Source organism: Phascolarctos cinereus, unplaced genomic scaffold (assembly GCF_003287225.1).
Source record: "Phascolarctos cinereus isolate Bilbo 61053 unplaced genomic scaffold, phaCin_HiC Scaffold_4;HRSCAF=312, whole genome shotgun sequence".
In the NCBI taxonomy this organism is placed as follows: Eukaryota; Metazoa; Chordata; class Mammalia; order Diprotodontia; family Phascolarctidae; genus Phascolarctos; species Phascolarctos cinereus.
In genome coordinates, this window is record NW_027555847.1 from 51,741,728 (window position 1) to 51,758,288 (window position 16,561).

The window sequence follows — 16,561 nt, forward strand, 5'->3', positions numbered from 1 at the left end:
AGAAGCTGCCTGCGTTAGTCCTAAAAAGGACTCCTGATTTTCCTGCCTAGATCCCCCAGCAAAAGGAAAATTGTTCAGCTCAACCTTCTCTATATTCCAGATCCCTTTCCAGGTCAATATTCATCAAGTTGTTTAGATGGCTTCCAACTCTCTCCATGGGACAATGTCTGAATTCACATAATGTAAGACCACTTGGTGAAGCTTCTGGAGACAGAGTCTACCCTTGACATACTCTCTGGGGAGAGATGGGGGGCAGAAGAGAAGCCTGGCAGCCAATAACTTTGCTTCTTTCTCACACCAGGGTGGGCCATGAAGGCAAACACTTCCAGTGCTTTCTAAGCATGGGTATAGCTGCCATGGAAGGAGCTCCTGGAGAAGCTCTGAGGAGTCCAGAAGCCAACAGAGCCTGCAGAAAATCCCAGTCTTGGGGAGCGTTGTTCGTTGTATTTGTTGGATTCTCAAAATGCCTCCCTCCCTGACCCGGCCAAATATCTGACAGCTCTGAAGCATCTGTTTAATTTGGAGGCATCTCATGGTGGCACACTATTGAAAGCTGACAATGATCTTAGCTGCACGATGCCCTTGCTTTCCCAGGAACCCCACCTATTTCTGTTCTTTGTTCACTGTTTAGCCCCACATCAAAAGTACTAGCTCTTTTACTGGCTTGAGTTCCTGTGGATCACTCTCTAGCCTACAAACACATTCAATAAAATGTCCTTTCTACCAAAGAGAAATCAACAAGAAACCCAGGAGACCAGGACCACTGACCACTCTAAAAGGATGACCACCTTGTCAACAGTGGTCCAGGAGTAGCCAGCAAATCATAGAGCAGGTAGGCACTTGAGAGAGAGACCTGAAGTAGAGAATTTTATAGGGGTGGAGGGAGTTAAGGGTCAACAGTTGGCTTCTTTTTCAAAGAATAACCAAAAAAAGGGGAAGGGCACTGCCTGAAATTGCCTACTTGCTCAGTTAATGTCAGCTGTTTCTCTTGAGATAATAGGCTGGAACATGAGGGCTAGGGAAAATGGGTGGACATGGAGGCTTATGGGGGCAAGGGTACAAAATCTAAAAGTCTTGGTAATCAGTAGTAAACACTTAGTGCCTGTCTTGGGCATGAGCACATTGCTTAGTGTCCTGACACAGTCAAATCATGGTTGTGTCATAATTGGCCCTGATTGGCCAAAGAGTAACTCAATAAGCCTAGAGTAGAGCATAACCACCTGAAGGTCTCCTAGAATCCCAGCATGTGGTTCGAGCCCCAGCAGTGTAGATGAGAGTCAGGACCTCAGTAATACAAAGAAATCATTGTCTCATACAATGCAGTAAAAGGCTGCCCAAATACAACCCATCTCAGTATCCGTGTCCCAGGCCTACAGTTCATAATGCTATCAAGTATTTAGGAACCAGCTGGCTAGACATGATACTGTAGCTAAAAAAGGGTTTGTCAGGTCTTACGAATCTCCTCATTCGGGGGCATCAGGAATATCACAGTGTATTTAAGCTCTTCCCCATCATATTCCCCATTGTGGTACCCAACTCGACACAACCCTGTCCAATAAGAACCATGCACTGAAGCCAGGGACCATGGCCTACCTCAGATTCCAATGGAGACAGGAAAGAAACAGTCAGCCCTCTCCTCCCTCCCCCCAACCAAGTAGGTTAAAAAACAAAGCCTTGGGGCTCTTACCTTGTGGTGCCACACTCTGCTCTTTCACCTAGGAAGAAAATTACATGTGAATTTTCAGGTGGTTTTCTTATCGAGAGATGGCCCGATTATCTTTTAAAAACAAGACAACCCCCGCCCCCCAGATCCAAGTCTTTACACCAGAAGTCAACTGACCGTAACAAATAAGAAAATGAACGCACCTGAAGGTACCTGTGGCTGCTCTGCCACTGATATACCTGCCCACAGACAGGCCTTTAAAAGGTCTGGGCATCTTAGAATCCAGGGGACCCCAATGGTATGACTGCTTCCATTACCAGAAAGAGAGAATAGTGCTAGGAGACTGATAATTCAAGGCTGTCCCTAGTGGCAATGGATAAGGCAAATCACATTGCCTAGCACACGTAAGTGTTTAGTAAACGTATGTTGATTGACTGATTGATTGATTGATTGGTACCTTCCTTCCAACATTTTGATTCAGGTTATAATGGGAGATAGCAGATGGACAACCAAGTGCTGAAGTAGAATCCACAAAAGAACCAGCACAAGACTTCTGGGGCATTGGGTAGGTCTTCTAATGAGGACTTAATGGTAAGTCAGAGACAAGAATTAAATAGAACAAGAAGGAGTGGATGGGCCCTAATCTGCCCCATATTTATGAGGTCAAGGATTATGAGATCCTAGACTCTATGCTATAAGAGACCTTAGAGGTTATCTAGTCCGACCTCCTTATTTAACACATGTGGAAACTGAGGCACAAGGGGATTATGTGACTTGCCCAAGGTCATTCAGATAACAATAGCAGAGCTGAAACACAAATCCAGGTTCTTTGATTCCAAATCCATCACTCTATTCAAGTGAGCTCTGGGAATTGGGGTGGTGATGGTGGCCATCCCTTGTGGGTACCACATTGCCTCCAAATATCAAAATAAAGTAATGGCAACTTAAAATGAAAGAGAACTCTTGGAACGATAGCCCAAGAGTTATATTCAGAAAAAAGGAAGGTTCAGATCCTTCCCTTTGCTATGGTCTTTTCAGTAGACCTGGGCTTTGAGAAGCTCCAGCCTCCTGGCTGCCACTACACCACCAGAACCCCAAAACAAAGGACCCGAGATGTTGGCCCTGACTTACTGAAGCCCAGGGATGGCCTATAGCTCTCGGGATTGGGGGCAGCAGAGCTCTGGCTCCTGCTTCATGGACTACCTTCCAAGGGAACCTAGCTCTACAATAGTTCAATGTAGCTCTCCCAAAGAAATAACCAATACTCCCATAACAAAATGTTTCAAACTCTAATACAGGCTCAGATCTCACCCAAGTAACCCCTGAAGATCCACCAAAGGAGCCTCTCTCTCCTTTCCAGGGCACTCAGTAAAGGAATGTGATTTGAGGCATGATGGGTTAGGCGAAGGGAGTTGTGTGTGAAGAAACAAGAAAAGATTCTCTCTGGATAGGCTGGCAGAAAACCAAAGATCCTGGGGTATCCTAGAGCAGCGCTGTCAAACTAAAACAGAAACAGGGACCACTAATTCATACATAATGATCCCCGTGGACCACACATTGACCTAGCTTTAAAATGTAATGTTGTCTATATTTTATTGTATTTTTATTTATTTGGTTAAATATTTCCCAATGCATCTTAATCCGGTGCACTCAGGAAGGTTTTGGGCTGCATATGGCCAACAGGTTCATGTTTGACACCTCTGCCCTAGAGGCTGACTGGGGCCCAAAGCTAGTGACGTCAAAGGGGCCCAAAGCTCAGCAGAGCTTGGATGGGACACTACCAAAAAGGAGAAGAACTTCCACAGAGAGTGGTGCCAAGCTCAGTGGGAGTCTCCATCCCACTTGAGGGGTGGTCGGGGGAGGGGGTTCTATTCACAAGGGGTTTTTGCAAAGTTTTGTTTGGGGTTCTGGAATGAGAAGTGACACTGGCTCATTTGTTCTAAGAGTCCTGAAGGCCCAACAACGGCAGAGGCATTAATGGTGGATCTAACAACGTAACATGGGAAGGGGCAGCTCTCAGTCCTCGACTGAGGATCTAACAGTTAATTCACCAACCCTAGCGCAAATGGAAGAACTGTATGCTCTGGTATAGAAAACCAGGCTAAGTAAGTAAAACCAGGTGGAAGCGAACCCTAGCCTAGCCATCAGCAGCTCACACAGATCATCCACCCAGGGGAGCAGCAGAGAGCACTGGCACCCCAACAACCCCAACCTGTTGGCAAGGCCTCAGTCACAGACTGTGAGCTCCCTGAGGACAGGAACTGGGTTTCTGCCTCTCGTTGAATTTCTAGCACTTAGCACAGGGCCTAGCACACAGCAGATAATAATAATAACGATGATAGCTAACATTTATATAGCGCTTACTAGGGGCTAGGCCCTGTGCTAAGTGCTTAATAAATGTTTGAGGACTGACTTATTTGTATGCGCTGGCTTTATACACATGCATTATGTTTTATAGGTATTTATTGTCTCCTCCATTAGATGTAGGCTTCTAGCGAGTACAGCTTGTCTCGCTGCTTTTACTTATACCTCCAGTGTCTAGCATAGTGCATAACACATAGTAGGTGCTTAATAAATATTTGTTGATTGATTGATTGGTGAAAATGTTAATGTGCCTGGTGAATGGCAAACAACCCGATTTGTTTTGAAGCTCAGGGTGTAGGAAGAAGAATAACGTGAGAAGGCTGGAAAAAGTAACCTGAAGCCCATCTGTGGAGGACCCTGAGTGCCAGGCTGAGGATTAGGACTTTAATGAGAACAAACTGACATCTTTTCTTACCCTACCATTTGCAAGGCCATGGTGGGATCTCCTCCTTCCCGGAGCACTGGAAGGCAGATGCTGGTTGCCATGACAAACAAACAGTCCCGGGGCCTCCTTCTCTCTAGCTGCCTCCCGCATGGTCTCTTCTAGCCTTCTGCTTCAGACTCCATCCCCTGGAAGGAGTTCCTCTCTACCCCGAACCTCCCCACCCCACCTCACCCTCAGCCCTGCCTCACTCCTGACTGGTGACGGCCTCTCCAAGAGCGCTATTTCCCGAAAGCCGAAGCCTTCGTTCACTTCACTCCCCGGCTCTGGCCACCTTCTCCACAGCCTCCTTGCCCAAGAAGCCAACCATCGACTGCTGCTCTCTGCCCCTTCCCCCTCTGGCTCTCTAATGAAGACACGCGGTCAATTGATATCCGTTATTGATGCAGGACTTGTCGATCAGTCATTTTTCAGTCGTGTCCAACTCTTTGTACCCCATTTGGGGTGTTCTTGGCAAAGATACTGGAGAGGTCTGACATTTTCTTCTCCAGCTTATTTTACAGATGAGGAAACTGAGACAAACAGGGTTAAGTGACCTGCCCAGAGTCACACAGCTACTAAGTGTCTAGACCAGATTTAAACTCAGGATTGTTCCTAGATGGGGTGTGTTAATTAACTCACTTCCCCATCTCACTGCCTGACCAAAATGCCCCTACCTGGCTAGCACTCTCCTCCTTATGTAGTCTCCCTCATTAAAATGTAAGCTCCTTGAGGACAGGAGTTGTCTTTGCTTTGTATTTCTATCACTTGGGCTTAGCACAATGCAGGGTACCTAGTAAGCCCTTAATAAATGCTTGCTCGCTCATTCATTCATTCATCTTTCTCTTTCTTCTTCCTGAAGCATTTTTCTTTCTTTTTTTCTTTCTTTTTGGTTTTGGTGTGGCAATCAGGGTTAAGTTACTTGCCTAGGGTCACACAGCTAGTGAGTATCATGTGTCTGAGGCCAGATTTGAACTCAGGTCCACCTGACTCCAGGGCCGGTACTTTATCCACTGTGCCACCTAGCTGCCCCTTCCTGCAGCATTTTTAAACAGAATCCCAGCGTACTTCCAGAAGCCCACCAAGGGTGTCTGGCGGAGGCAGAAAAGCCAACCACAAAGGCTACCAGGGTGAATACCACAACACTGGGGACCAATGTCCCAAGGAGGTCAGTCAACAACCATTCACTAAGCATCCTGGAAATGCCATATTGTGCTAAGCTCTGGGATTCCAAGGAAAGGCAAAAAACAGCCTCGCCCTTAAGGCACTCAGTCTAATGTGACTGAAGACAAAACATGTACACAACTTTATACAAACAAGATATAAATTGGAGATAATCAACAGAAGTTTTGAATCAACTGGAACCCTGACCAGAGGAAAAAGGAGATGAGTCAGAGGTTTTTCCCATTTCCTGGCTTTCTACAGCATCTTTCCCTGAGAATTCAGAATCCTGCTGTGTCGATTATCTCATCTTACTCACGGGAATTAGGATGGAGCAGGGATCAATTTCCCTCATTTTGCAGATGAGGCCCATAAAAGTCAGAATGGCTTGTCTAGGGACATATGGGGAAGAGCTAGAAGCCAGCTGCCCATCTCCCAGACCACAGTGAAGGCCTTGGGAAATATCACTATAAACCTCTCCACCCATGCCCACACTCAGATACTAAACAGCTAACTAGGATCCTGAAATCACAGGGAGAGCGAATTAGAGTAGAAAAGAGCCCAGAGATGTGAGGGTGCCTGGGACTTTGGGGGACTTTGGAGTGCTCTCGTGGAAGGGGGATAGTCAAGGGGAATGAGGCAGAAAACAGGATGGAGAGTGGAAGATGAGAGACTCCAGTGGCAGCCAGAAGGTCATTACTAAATAAGTCTCTTTGACAGTGATGTCCCAGGAGTTCCTGGGTAGGGAAATCACAAGTCCCATGTATGGTCCAAGATGTCAGCTATAGAAATTCAAAAAGTATAACATAAGAAATAAGTTCTTTACTTTATCAAAATTGGGTGGCTGAGATGGGGCATGGTAAGGAAGTGATGGTGGGGGTTGGGGGGGAGAATACACAGCAAAGAAGATAGAGAAATGGAGTCTGAGGGGATAGAAAGCACTCGCATCTCCAGCCCTGTGATGGTTGCTATTGTTTAGTCATTTTCAGTTGTGTCCAACTCTTCATGACCCTATTTGGGGTTTTCTTGGCAAAGATACTGGAGTGGTTTGCCATTTCCTTCTCCAGCTCATTTTACAGATGAGGAAACCGAGGCAAACAGGGTTAAGTGACTTGCCCAGGGTCACACAGCTAGAAAATGTCTCAGAGTTGAATTAAGGAAGATGAGTTCCTGATTCCAAGCCAGGCACTCTATCCACTACACCTCTTAGTTGCCCTCTAAACATTTATTAAGCACTTCCCATGTGCCAGGCACTGTGCTAAGAGCTGGTGAGACAATGAAAGGCAAGAACACATTTCTTGCCTTCAAGCAACTCACCTTCTAATGGGGAAAACAACATGCAAGTCATTTTGTATTTAAAAGATACAAACCAACAGTGTAAATCCAAAGTCCTCTCTCAGGGAAAGCATTAGCAGAGGCAGTGGAGGAGGAGGCTACCCAGAAGGGCTTCCTGCAGAAGGTGGGATTAGAGCAGAGTCTTCAAGGAAGTGTAGGAGGCCAGGAGCAAAGCAAGAAAGACTTCTCATCGCAACCTGCCCCAACCCTTTCGAAAAGCCAGGGATTCTGAGAGACAGAGATGAGGAGGGGGTGCAGTCCTGACACAGGAGACAGCTAATGGGGTCAGCAAGTTCAGAGGACAGCCAGCAGACCAGTGTGGCTGAAACATAGCATCCATAAATGGGAGCCCTTGGTGAAAAGATTGGAAAGGTGCTGGGGAGGGCTTTTAATGGGGAGGGCTTTAAACCTCAGGTTCCTCAGAGCTTAGCAGTTTATCATAGAGGGAACAGAGAGCCACAGAAGATTTTAGAGTAGGCATCTGTGTCTTAATAACATAAATTTGGCAGAGTGTGGACGATGGGCTGGAGATGGAAGAGACTAGAAGCAGGCATACCAGCTATTACAAGAGTCCAGGCAAGAGGTGATGAGGGAGTGAATTAGGATAGAAGCTGTTTTCAGGGACAGGAGACAGCTGTGGAAGTAGAATCAATAAGATTTTATATGTTCTGGGATGAGGGAGATTACGATTTAGAGCTGCAAGGAATTTTAGAGACTACTGAGTCTAATGCCCTGTTTAGCAGATGAGGAAATTAAGGCATGGAGTGGTTAAGAGACTTGCCAGCATTATACAACTAGTAAGTGTCAAAGGTAGGATTTGAATTCAGATCTTCTTGATTCCGAGTCTAGCACGTGGTCCGCTATGCCATGCCACCTTTCACAATGGAAGAAACAAAAATGATTCTGAGATTGTAAAACCGAGTAACTGTCAGGATATTGGTGAGCAGGTGTTTTGCTGTTGCCCAATATGACTGAGAGACTCACAGGATAGCTAAATTATCACACACACACACACACACACACACACACACACACACACACACACACTCCTATGCCAAACTGAGTCAATTTCCCATTTGCCTTAAGAGTCCCAGAGTAAACACTCAGATTATGGTAGAAAGCCATGATACAGAGTAAAACCCTATTATATAAAGCCTCACAATACTAGGGATTTGGTTATCTGAGAGCCAAGGTAAGAGTATCTTCCTATAACCCAGAAAGCTTAGGTTGCAAGGTTTACCTGATCCCTCGACACCCCTGTAAGCACAGGGTTTCCAAAGCTTTCGGGCATCTGCAATGGTTCAATCAGTTACCTGCCCAATGCTGGAAATTTATCAGGATGAAATCTGCAAGACCCTGGATTGATGCTTTTCTTTAAATTTTTCAAAGACTCTTTCAAGTTTCCATTTCAACTTGATTCACATACGCTTGGTCCCATGAAACATGCCTGGCTCCATCATCAAGAGATAAATCTCACCCAGAATCATAGATCATTAGGGACAGAAGGAGCCTAAGGGATAATTCATTCCATCCCATTTTACAAAAGAGGAAACTGAGATCCTGAGAGGTAAAGTGATTTTCCCAGGGTCACACAGCAAGCTACTAGCAGAGATGGGACTAGAATCTGGATCTCCTCCTCTTAGTCCAAGGCTCTTTCAACTACATAGAACGAACAAATGCCCAAGACCCCCCAAAATAATGGGCAAGACCCAGTGGTGTGTGTGTTGACTCACCTCCTAACCCTTTGTACTCACTTTTAGCAAAAGGCATAAGAGAGACAAAAGCAAAACATGGAAAGTGCTGGTTCAAACAGAACCTGGCCCTTGTTGTGATGGGCTGGGTTTACCTTGGAGCTTGCAGGCAGAGTAGAGGGTCCTTCATGCATTTCCTTGGGATGGCCACTGTCCCATGTCCACAGAAATGCCATGGTTGTTTCCTAAAACTTCAGAGCCCTGAGATTCTCCTGCTGAGTTCTTCTCTCATCATCCCTCCAGTTCTTTTTTTCCCACATTTATTTATTTTATTTTTAATTTATGGAATAAAACAAGTATTTCCATAACATAGCATAATAAAAAGTATGATGGCACATGAAACTGCAAATCTATTATTGCTGGCAGAATTGTGAACTGATCTAATCATTTTGGAGAACAATCTGGAATTATGCCCAAAGAGTTATTAAACTGCCTGTGCCCTTTGACCCAGCAATACCACTACTAGATCTGTTTCCAAAGATAAATAAGGGAAAAGGGAAAAAAACCTATATGTTCATCCCTATACTTTTAAAGCTGTGTTTCCAAGGATCATCAGTGGTTAGCTCAGAGCTCCAAGAAAAGATTGTTAAATCACATCTTGAAGCAAGGTGGGGCGGAAGGCTAAATAAACTTGGAAGACTAGATGGGTCAGGATCTGAGCCAACTAAAACTAATTAATTTTTTATTGCATTAAGAGCATCCATGCAAAGATTTAACAAAAGATTGCATTTGCTATGGCTAATGGCAGAGCAGGAAAGAAATACTGTCCTCCAAGTAAGAGTCATCCAAAAACCTATAAAGCCTCCGTCTTCCAAAGAGGAGATAGCTCACTTAGGAAAACAATGCTAAGGCCGCTGCTAGTAAACTTCCTTGGCTCTGCTTTAGCTGTCCTGAAAGCCTCTAGCCAGTGCCCTAGTTTTAAAGGTAAGGCCCAAGAGATAAAGATATAGTTCACTAGGCATCTCCATGTCTCCCAGAAGCTGGTGGGCTGGAAGATTCTCCAGCTCCAACCAGATCTCACCCTAAGGGGCTAGATCGCTGCAGGCTCTAGGGAAGAATAAGAGAGCTGGCAGTGTGACAGTGCCTTGTACATGTTTGCTGAATGAATAAATGTGGAAGGAAGGACAGTCTTGGTTGTCCTGGAAAAGGTAGGAAGTATGGGAGGGGAATTACAAAAAGCATTAGGCAGAAGAAAGGACCTAAGTGAACAGAAATAAGCCAAGAATGACTCTCTCTGTCCTCTTGTGCCTTACCAGCCTCATCTTGTGCACTAGGCTTCAGCCTATTCATCATTCTCTGAATACGCCTTGGGCTTTCCCGCCTGCATACCTTTACCCAGCACATTCCCTTGACCTGGTACGACTGCCCGCTGCCCCTGGAACTATCCAACAAAACCCGATTCACTATTCAGAGCCCAGTTCAAACATCACCTCCTCCAAAAGCTGTCCTTAATCCTCCCAAATCATATGATTCAGATCACCAAGGACCTCAGAGATCTAGTCCAATGCCTTTCCTTTTACAAATGAGGAAACTGAAGCCCTAGGAAGGGCTGGTGGTTACAGTGCCTCTAAAGCATCATGGTCTTTTCATGGTCTCATAGAACTGGGTACACCTTATACATCTGTCACATTCTACTTTATACTCTCATACGTGTTTTAGTCCTCTCACTGGACTGAAAGACCTTTCTCTGAGGTCTTCATTGCATCCCTACACAGTGCCTTGCACACAGCAGTTGATTTATAAATACCCAATGAAGGAAGAAAGAAACACGCATTTATTAAGCACTAAATGCAGACTCCCCACCCCAGGCCCCTCAGCCCCAGTGTCTCCTCTTTCCTCTCCACCATCCCCTCCCTTCTTTCCCCAGAACTGCTACTACCTGGAGGGCATTAGGAATAAAGATACAAGGGAACTCTCCCCCATCCCTCACTGTAGTGTGGATTCCCTACATGGTACCCTAGCCCTGGAGTCAGAGGCATGGTTGGGCACAGCCCAGGGAATGGAGGGAAAAGAGATGCCAATCCTTGCTGGGCCACTCCCAGAGGAATCCCTCCAAGTCTGACAGGGCTCAGGGAGGAGCATTTGGCTGGTCACATGCACAAAAAGCCAAGACCAGAGAATTCCTTCCTCACTATGGGGCTTTAAAAGCAGGCCAGGAAACACAGGGCTTCTCCTGGGCCTGGAGCACACAACTCACCTTCTCCAAGGGTCTGCTTGAGCAAGTCATGCTTAGCCTGCAGCTTGGTGATAAGATTACTGCCATTCACATATTCTTTAAATTTCTGGAAAACATAAGGCAGGAGAGAGTTAAGGACAGTGGGCTAAAATGGTGGCTGCCACCATTGGGGTTCAGGTTGGTATTGGAAGGGGGATGCAAAAAGCAAAAGGAGAAAGAATGTGCCGCCCTCAGAGGAACCATACATCAGGACTGGGGTAAAAGGGACCCCAAGAGGGATTTCTGTTTGCTTTCTCACTCCATGCTATTCAAATATTGGTCTGTTGATCTTATTAACCTCCAATCCTTTGTCCCTGGGCATGCATTTCAGGTCAGGATTTGGGAACACAAGGAGTCCCAGAGAAAACAGCCCAATGAAAGCCCTCTTTTGTCAGCTGGAGCTCAGTGAAGCAGGGTTCCTTCTGTCATGGGACCTTGGGCTCCCTTTGTGCCAACAGCCATAAAGACAGGAGACCTTCCAGGGAGGGAAAAGGAGGGCTTTATCAGATCTTGCAGACAGCGGCTTCCAAACAAGTCTTATTTATTTGGGTTGTGGGTGAGGAACAAAGAGGGGATGAGGGGAGACGGTGCCCACTCTTCTAAATACATGCTCAGCAGGCAAGCTTTGATTCTGAAGTGATCTAATAATGATTTCTTTCATTTGTGTATAAACCCCCGCTTTCCAAAGTACCTTTATGCATTATCTTATTTATGATTGTTGTAGTGGTTCTTACGAGGGCATGTGGAACAGTGAACATTGAAATGGCCTGGGTTTAAGTCTGATGCATATAGGCTAGGTGACCCTGGGTAAGTCACTTAACTTCTCAATCTCTCAGCATCTCTCTAAGATGGGAATTTTTAACCTGAGATCCATGAACTTGCATTGCTGTTTTGGGTGTGTGTGTGTGTATGTGTATATGTGTGTGTGTGTGTGTGTGTGTGTGTGTGTGTGTGTGCGTGTGTGTGTGTGTGTGTGTGTGTGTGTGTGTGTGTGTGTGTGTGTGTGTGTAATTCTGATAACAGTATTTCCATATAACTGGCTTCCTCTGTGTTCCTATGTATTTTAGTTTACATGACTTTGAGAAGGGGCCCACTGGTTTCAGACTGCCGAAGGCGAGGTCCCTGACACAAAATGATTCTGTGCCCCAGCTCTAAGATTCTAAGGTATGGAAAAAAAAAAAAAGGTACAACCTGCATCGGTGGAAAGAGTTTCGTCAGCGTGGGAGTTCTTTCCAGCAATAAAATTCCAAGCCCCAGTCCCTATCCTCCTATTTGAGAAGAAAGCCTTCTTCAAAATATAACAAAGAGACAGTCTCAGAATCTAGAAGATCTAGGTTCAACTCTAGCCTCTGACACTGAGTAACTAGATGGCCCTAGGTAGACAGGTCACTTCCCCCCATCAGAGTGTCTCTGCCCCCTTCCTCTCCCTCCTCCACAACTTACCGTCTTATAGAAGTGTCTAAGACACAGAAAAGTTAAGTGACTTGCCCACAGTCACAAAGATATTATAATAAAATGATTCCTATTATTATTACTAATCAACAGCTAACATTCACAAATTGTTTTAAGCTGGGCAAGGTCTTCTCCCACAATAAACCTGTGATCTAGGCAGGGCAGGTCTGAAATATTATTCCACATTTTCCAAATAAAGGAATCGCAGCTCTAAGAGATTAAGCAGTTTGTCCGAGGACACACGTCTAGTAAGAGGCCAAGCTGATATCAGAAGCTAGGACGTCTGCCTGCCAGCTTGCTTCTTTCACCCACTAACCCCACTGTCTCTGATAGATGGTGGTCTATGCCCCAAAGGCCTAGTCTGTATTAGACTGATAACTTATTTATCTATCATCACAGGAGTTGGCTCATTAGAGAATGTAAACAAGCCTGGAGGTGGTATTTTTCTGTACCTTGGCTATCAATCAATCTGTGACACTCTCCCCTCCATCTACCCATCACCCCCCACCCAGGGCTGCATGTAGTTCTTCCAGCCTTTCCAGGATCAAGGGATCATGAAATTATGTAGAACTTCAGAGCTGGCAGCAACTTCAGAAACCAGCTAGTCCAGGACCTTTATTTTTCAGATGAAGAAACTAAAGCTCTGGGAAGTCAGAAGGAATTGCCCAGTGTAAGATCCATGAAGCAAGTATGAAAAATCAAGTTGCCACTGCAGATTTCCAAGTGCTGACACATTTAGAAGTGCTATGATGCCCTTGGAAACAGCTAAACAGATAATTAGGGGAAAATGAATTAGGCAGTAGCAGCTAGTGGCCCTTTGTCAAGACATTGGCTAATTCTGCCTTCCTCCCAGGATGGCTTATTCTTATTGGTGATCTATGCTAGGATCACAGAGTTCACTCTGAAAAGGACTTTGAAGGCCATCTGGTGCAACCCCTTCATTTTACGGATGAGGAACAGAGGCCCGGAGAGGTTAAAGTGATTTGCTCCAAATCATACAGAGCCAGGATTCAAACAGAGGACCCCAATTCAGCATTCTTTCCACTGCGCCACGCTGACTCTCTTTATCCCAGGAAATGAACCTTTAAGGGGCATCTCCAAATACCTCAACCAATGAGATAAAAATAATTTGGGTCCTTGCATGCATAGCTAGAGAGCTGTCAGTCCCTTTGGATGAATACCTACCTAGACTGTTCTCAAAGCACAAGGCCCAACTCTATCCTTCCACAAACACAACCCGAGAGTTCCTTCATGAAGCCCGGCACCTGCCAGGATGACGCATTCTCATTCCAGTCTACTCCAGTCTTTTTGAAGAACTCATGAGTTGTAATGAATTTACCAAGCGGCAAGATGGCCTCCACCACTGCGCTTTCCTAAAATCTCTATGCTCGTTCTTTCTCTCCTTTCAGAAGATCAGGAGGCTCCCTCTCCATGCCACATGCCAAGGGCAGGCACAGGGTTCCTACTGGCTCACGCTGCTCCCTCTCCTCCCCTTCCTCACACCCCTCCTTCTGCATCAGTCCGTTCCTTCTGGCTCAGAATCCAGCTCACCGTAAAATAAAACATTTCAGTTTCCTGCTGGTTGGCGCGCCTCTTGGCAATGTTGATTTTGCTCATATAAGTCTCAGATGCAGCGGATTTGATTGATTCCGTGGATCGACTGTGTTGGAAGGCATCAGAGACATCAAAGTCCTCCACTGTCAACATGTCCTGAAGGGTCTGCATGGTAGCATCCAGTGTTTTCCGGACCTGAGAGAAGGGGAAGCATAGTAACAACAATTCCATGCATTTCTCCAGCGACTTTCCTCCCCCTGTTATTTAATTTCATCCTTACAATGCCTCCCCAAAGGAAACACAGAATCAGAGATTTAGGGCTGGAAGGGGCCTCAGAGACCATCAAGGTGCAACCGTCTCATTTTATAGATGAAGAAACAGGGACCCAAAGACTTTATGGAACTTGCCCAAAGTCACACAGCTGGTAAGGGACAAATCTCAGACTTGAACCCAGGTCGACAAAGATATTAAGTGGCTTGCCCAAGGCTATATTATCCCCATCTTCCAGACAAGGAAAGTGAGGCACAGAAAAGCCAAGTAACTTGTCCAAAATCACCCAGCTGGTTAGTGGAAGAACCTGGGTCTCCTGACCTGGAAAAATTTCTAAGCATAACTCAGATCAAGGGATAGCCTGAAATTTGAAGAACACAAGAGTTGTTGTGGAAAGAGTCCATTAGGATAGATTACTCAACTTTTTTTTTTTAGGGTCTCTGCTTCCTCATCTGTGAAAAAAAAGTGGTTAGACTACACAGCCTCTAAGGTCCCTACCAGCTCTGGACCCATGATATGATGTCACACTTCTCTACAACATGATGTCACACTAGTCTATGACGTGATGTCACACTGCTCTACTATGACATGATGTCACACTGGTCTATAGCATGATGTCACAGTGTTCTATGATGTGATATCACACTGCCCTACAATGTGATGTCACACTGGTCTATGACATGATGTCACACTGCTCTATGACGTGATGTCACACTGCTCTATGACGTGATGTCACACTGCTCTACTATGACATGATGTCACACTGCTCTATGACATGAGGTCACACTGCTCTATGACGTGATATCACTGCTCTACGACGTGATGTCACGCTGCCCTACAATGTGATGTCATGCTGCTCTACTATGACATGATGTCACACTGCTCTATGACATGAGGTCACACTGCTCTATGACGTGATGTCACAGTGGTCTATGATGTGATGTCACATATCATATGATGTCACGATGCCTCATAAGAGAGAAGAGAACAGAAAGACACAACTTAGAGCCTCAGAAGAATTAGGCTTGAAGGCTACTGAGTCTGAGCAAGGATAGGAATTAGGAAACCAAATGAAGCTACTGCCTGGGTTTTGTTTTTTGGTTTTCCTTTGTTTTAGTGTCCAAGGGAGTTTGGGGAAGTTTGAACTTCATGGTTGGAGGGGAAGGAACATGTGTTACATAAGCAGGAGAAAACCAAGAAGAAACATGGAAACTCCCTAGGGGTAACCCTACATTTCTGCTCCTGCCCTGCATAGCATATAGGCCTACCTGGTCCAAAACAACCTTAGGGAAAGAAATATGCCCAAAGGGGAAGGGGCTTCTTACCTCTTCATTCTCTATCTTGAGGGTAGCTAGCCGGGACTGGAGCTGGTGGTAGCGCATGAGTAGCTCTGTCTGGACTGGCTGCTGGGCACTCACCTGGCACACCTGCGGGAGAAAAACCAAGTCAGAGAATGGGTCACGGTCCTCCTCTTCCATCCCCCATGCTGCTCTCTTTCCCCTCCTCAAGGATCAGGAGAACATAAGCCATGACACAGCCTGGCACAGTGGAGGGAGAGCCCACCATGGGAGTCTGGAAGTTATGGTGATTCAGTCATTTCAGTCACGTCTGACTCTTCACTACCCCACTGGGGGTTTTCTTGGTAAAAATATTGGAGTGGTTTGCCATTTCCATCTCCAGGGTTCAAATCCTGCCTCTGACACCCAGTGGTTGTGTGGCCTGTGTGAGTTACAGCCTCTCATCATTCCCAGGCAACTCTTTATTTTATTTTGTTTTTCTCCACTTAACAGTATTTTATGTTTTCCAATTACACGTAAAGATAATTTTCAACATTTACTTGAACTGTACACTGCAGAGCTCAAGCTGGTCTGTGCTGGTAGAAGGAATTTCCCCCCTTGAAAGCCTACACCATTAAAATCAGCAACATAAACCAAAAAGGCCACTCCATAGTTCCTCTGGTCTAATACTCTGCCCCTCATGGGGCAGGAAGGGATGGTTTACAAGACAGCATGATGACTGACCCTGACTCATTCCTCTAGAAGAGCAGGGAGATCATTCTGATTTATCAGAACCTCCAGAGCTTAGAGATCTTCCCTTAATAGTGTGAACTCCCCACTCCCTTTTATGGCTCAATATCCACTCTACAGGGCTATTGTCAGACTCAAATGAGATAAATTCCTCTACAAACTTTAAAGTTATATACATGCCTCCTATTGCTATCATTACATTATTCCTTGTAATATTGCTCTTACAACATAATACGTCATACATATTATTATACAGTTTACAAGCAAGCCTGCTATTAATAATGATCTCACATGCATTAATTTAGGTAAAATTTTCTTGAATCAATTTATATTTTCAAGCTTTCTCAA

At 45.4% G+C, this 16,561-nt stretch overlaps 1 protein-coding gene across 1 annotated transcript in view; it reads right to left on the reverse strand.

Annotated features, from left to right (window-relative positions):
- Window positions 1-16,561, reverse strand: part of SRGAP3 (SLIT-ROBO Rho GTPase activating protein 3) — a 283,316-nt gene that overhangs the window by 58,994 nt on the left and 207,761 nt on the right. Inside the window, 4 exon segments of the mRNA XM_020973788.2 lie at window positions 1,688-1,715; window positions 10,893-10,977; window positions 13,914-14,111; window positions 15,512-15,613. Of these exon segments, the coding sequence (XP_020829447.1) occupies window positions 1,688-1,715; window positions 10,893-10,977; window positions 13,914-14,111; window positions 15,512-15,613 (413 nt within the window).